Source organism: Salvia miltiorrhiza, chromosome 8 (assembly GCF_028751815.1).
Source record: "Salvia miltiorrhiza cultivar Shanhuang (shh) chromosome 8, IMPLAD_Smil_shh, whole genome shotgun sequence".
NCBI classification, from domain to species: domain Eukaryota; kingdom Viridiplantae; phylum Streptophyta; class Magnoliopsida; order Lamiales; family Lamiaceae; genus Salvia; species Salvia miltiorrhiza.
In genome coordinates, this window is record NC_080394.1 from 33,203,300 (window position 1) to 33,207,696 (window position 4,397).

Here is a 4,397-nt window from a genome sequence, read left to right on the forward strand (position 1 = left end):
CATGTCATAAAAATTAGTGACATTTGTTGATGTAGCAAATCACTAATAATTACAGTACTTTCAAACGCCACTAATTTTTGTGACACGAATATTAGCTACCAAGCCTCATGTCACTAATAGAAACTTTTTTTTGTAGTGTTCCCTGCAGAGGTGTATAGGTTATTTACATATTCTCATCGGATTGGATAAAATTTTTGCAGAACAAATCAGACAAACTCGAATAATTCATTAAAAAACTAAAAGTTTATGCATGATGAATCTTGATTTCGAGGGCGATTATAATGGCTTCTGTTTCCACGAGATGTTTCTAAAACAAATGCACAGAGGAGAATCATTTCCACTATGTACTATTAAAAAAAAAAAAACAACAAGTTTCCTCACAGATCAAAACCATTAAAAAAAACATCAGTAGTACAATGTTGTTCCTGGTTCTGTCTTGATCTCATCCACAAAGAAGTTGAGATTAGTGGAAATGTGATTAGTGCTAATCAGCTGCTTGATATCTTCCATGCTGTAATCCAGTGGATTTCCATGGCTGAAAATCCCCCCTTTGCTGTGATCATATCCATTAGCCTCGGTGATGAAGAACTTTTGAGTTTCATCGTGGTTGCCCAAATAACTCTGATGATGAAACCCTAAATTTTCACCGATTTGGTTGTTGGTGCTGCAGCTCCCGTCTGAGGAGCTGCAGCTGGCTTCGCCGCCGCCTCCGAAGATGACTTGATTGTTGTAATTCCCATGCATGAAACCGGAAGAGATGAGAGAAGGCGGGTCGACTCCGGCGGAGAAAGCCCTAAATGAGTTGGTGTTGACGTATTGATGATCATATGGTGATGGGATTTGGGAATTGAGATTTGGGAGAAATGGAGATGGAGGAGAGATGATATTGTTTCCGAGTAGTTTCTTCTTCAGCTTCGTGTTCCAGTAGTTCTTGATGTCGTTGTCTGTTCTGCCTGGTAATTGGCCTGCTATTATTGACCACCTGCACCAATTGCTTTCCTTTGATCAGAGGGAGAGAGAGAAATTAAGAGAGAGAGAGAGGGATTATTGATTATTATTAAGCACCTGCTTCCAATGCGATGAAAGAGGCTGCAAATGATTCTATCTTCATCATCAGAAAACTCTCCATGTTTGATGTTTGGTCTGAGATAGTTGAGCCATCTTAATCTGCAGCTTTTCCCACATCTTTTGAGACCTAATTTTGACATGAAAAAAGCTAATTAATTTAGGAACACAGGCAGACATAAGCACACATATATATATATACCAGCTCTTTGAGGGAGAGCAATCCAATTGCCAACAGTAGTGCCATGCTTCTCTATGTATTCCTTTAGCTTTGCATCTTCTTCAGGTGACCATGGCCCTTTCTTCACATTTGCCTTGTCACAGCATGGAGCCCTTCCCATCTCTCTCTCTCTCTCTCTAAAAGAAAAGTCTTGTGAGGAGAGGCTGGTTTTGTTTTGTTTCTTTATAAGACTTGCTCTTTGGAACAATGTGATGTCTATATATTTATATACTTTGAGATACACACAAGTCAAAGTGGATACACTTAAATTTCAATTAAAAAAGTGGTATAATCATCTCTCTTGTGTTGTGTGATGACAAAATTAAAGGGGCAGCTTATTAATTTCCATTAATAATTTATTCATCTCTCCCATGTGCAAACACAAACTCATCCACTGTTATCTTCTTTCCATTGGATCCATATATAGGCTGTCAAATTAATCACAGCTGAAAAGGATTAGTCACATAAAGTTTTCAAAATTTTTAGTGATTAATTGTTTGATTAACATATATTTATGTGTCAAGTCATAGCTAGGGCTCGCTTGTCAAATTGATCGGCCCCCCACCCAACAATATTTTTTGGATGCCAATAATAAGCCTATTCTATAAATAATTTGACATACTATACATGCTTATTTATTTGTTTGACCAATTTCTGGTGCACCTAATTTATGTGTTGGAAATGAATTTTATCTTGCTAGATCGATCGAGCCTTTAATGAATTTGTGTGATGAGCTCACTGTAAGTAATACTCGAATTATAAAAGTGATCCAATTACTAATTCAACATAATACAACAAAAATTATTAATTTTCGAACTGCAAGTGTTATTTTTTATTCTATTCCGTCGACTTTCGTCTGTGAGACTCATTCATTTTTTTCGGTCCCCTTTGATATTTTTGCTTACTAATTAATGTGTATTGAAATAAGCCTTGTAACAAACTTCAATAAATATTCTAATTGTCACACTAAAAGAACTTTGATATTAAAATTACTGTGAATTAGTGTAGTAATTAACATATCATCACAATTAGAGGCGGAGCCCCCAAGATTTTTTTTTTGGACCGTGAGTCGGGGTTGATACAACAACGATACTTTGCGACTGCAGAGAATAATAAAGAGAAAGATGACTATATTTCGATTTTATTTAATTTAGAGTATTATTTATAAGCATTTTAGTAAATCAACATCATTTTAATGGATTTTCTAATCTTACTTTCTTAGTCAAAATGCATCATTATGATGTTATACCGCCCATTTTTCCCCTTCTCATATTTGATAAAAACAATATAGAATTTTGCCACATATTTTTCCTCATGATTCGGACAACCATAAACTTGCAAATTTTCCCCTTCTCAAATCTATATTATTTTTTTAGACTAAAAGGGAGCTGCTTATATTAAGATAAATCGAAAATGACAATATCTAAAAATCGGGAAGGGAAATCCGACTTTCAGATCATTACATTCTGAAGAGAAAAAGCAAAATGAGCAAACACATGCGCTGCTTTGTTCGCAGGCCGACATGCATGAAAGAAATCAATAATTTGAAATATATTTCAAAGAGTGACAATTTTGGCGTAGTTCACTACAAAAAAGCGCCGATTTACCGGTGAGATGTACTGGCGGCAGCTCCGCCGCCGGTAATCGCCGGCGGCTTTCCGAGGGCGGAGCGGCCGACCCGTAAATTTTAAATATATGGCATAAATACCGGCGGCAAAATCGCCGCCGGCGATCACCGGCGGCCACGCTACCGGTAAATATAAAGGCCGCCGGAAAATGTATATTAATTTTTTTTTAAATTTAACAATAGCGGCAGCATGTGCCGCCGGTGATTAGCGGCGGCTACATTGCCACCGCTAATTTTGAAGCCCAAATTCGGGCTTCAAGCCCTAACTCTGCAGATCTAAGCCCCCCCTCCCTCCCGCCCCCTGCCCTGCTGCCCCCAGCCCCTTGCCGCTGCCGCTAGTTGCCGTCGCCGTCGCCGGTTGCCTCCGTCAAGGTAAGCCCCACCTTTCCTTCCTTTTGTCTTTCTCTCTCTCTCTCTCACCCTCTCTTCCTCTTTCTCCTCCTAATTTCAGGCCAATCCTGCCGCCTCACCGCTGCTGCCAGCGCACGGTTCCGCCGTCGACTCCCACGGTACACTCTCGTTTTTAATAGACTTTTATTTATTTATTTATTTATTATATGTTTGATTAACTCTAATTAATTTATAGGATGTTTAAAGTATGATTAATTGAAATTTTTTAAATTGATTTACTATTATTTTGTTAAATTAAGTATGCTAATATAAATTGATTTACTGTTTCGGATTAAATGATATGTTAATTAGATTAATTTTAAATTGATTTACTGTTTCGAATGAAATTTGTTAATTAGATTAATTTTAAATTGATTTACTGTTTCGGATGAAATGATATGTTATTATATATTGTGGGATAGATTTAATCAATTTCTTAAGGATCTTCTCCCTTTGGGATAGAAATTGATTATTTCTTAAGGATCTTCTCCCAACAAATGATTGTGTTTGATTTAATTACCTTGTTTTTTTTATTGCTTTATATGTTATTTTATTATTGCTTCGATATTGGGGGGCCCGGGTAGACCTAGTATAGTCTTAGTAAATTAGGACCACTATGGTCACTATAGTTGCTGGTAGAGTTGAGCACTTGGTAGTTAGGATAGTGGGGTTATGTTGTCGAAATTTTCTTAAATTCAAGTAATTTATTATATTTGATTTATTTTTATTTTCAATTAGAATTTGCAAGAATGAGTGATAATCGTACGTGGATGTACGCGAGATACAATGATCATGCTGCATTTGAAACGGGACTTGAGAGTTTCCTCGAGTTTGCGATAAATCAAACGACGTATACAGATGGAATTGGTAACATTAGGTGCCCGTGTAGGAAGTGTAAGAATAAAGTTTTTGCATCTGTACCTACAGTCACAGAACATGTTACTAGGCGTGGATTTGTCCACAATTACACAAACTGGTGTTATCAAGGGGAAGCACCAGTGTATATGCCGGCAGAACATACTAGAATGGATGAGGATGATGGGTCATACAGTAACTACCAAAGGATGGTGCATGATCATGCTGGACCTAGTAATT

At 37.2% G+C, this 4,397-nt stretch overlaps 1 protein-coding gene across 1 annotated transcript; it reads right to left on the minus strand.

Annotated features, from left to right (window-relative positions):
• Positions 1 to 323: 323 nt before the first annotated feature.
• LOC130997801 (transcription factor RAX2) lies at positions 324 to 1,678 on the minus strand. The gene is made up of 3 exons (XM_057923232.1): positions 1,268 to 1,678; positions 1,066 to 1,195; positions 324 to 982 (listed from the first exon to the last, which is right to left on the minus strand). Exons 1-3 carry the CDS (start codon positions 1,404 to 1,406, stop codon positions 406 to 408), a joined length of 846 nt encoding a protein of 281 aa, XP_057779215.1. The 5' UTR covers positions 1,407 to 1,678; the 3' UTR covers positions 324 to 405.
• Positions 1,679 to 4,397: the final 2,719 nt, after the last annotated feature.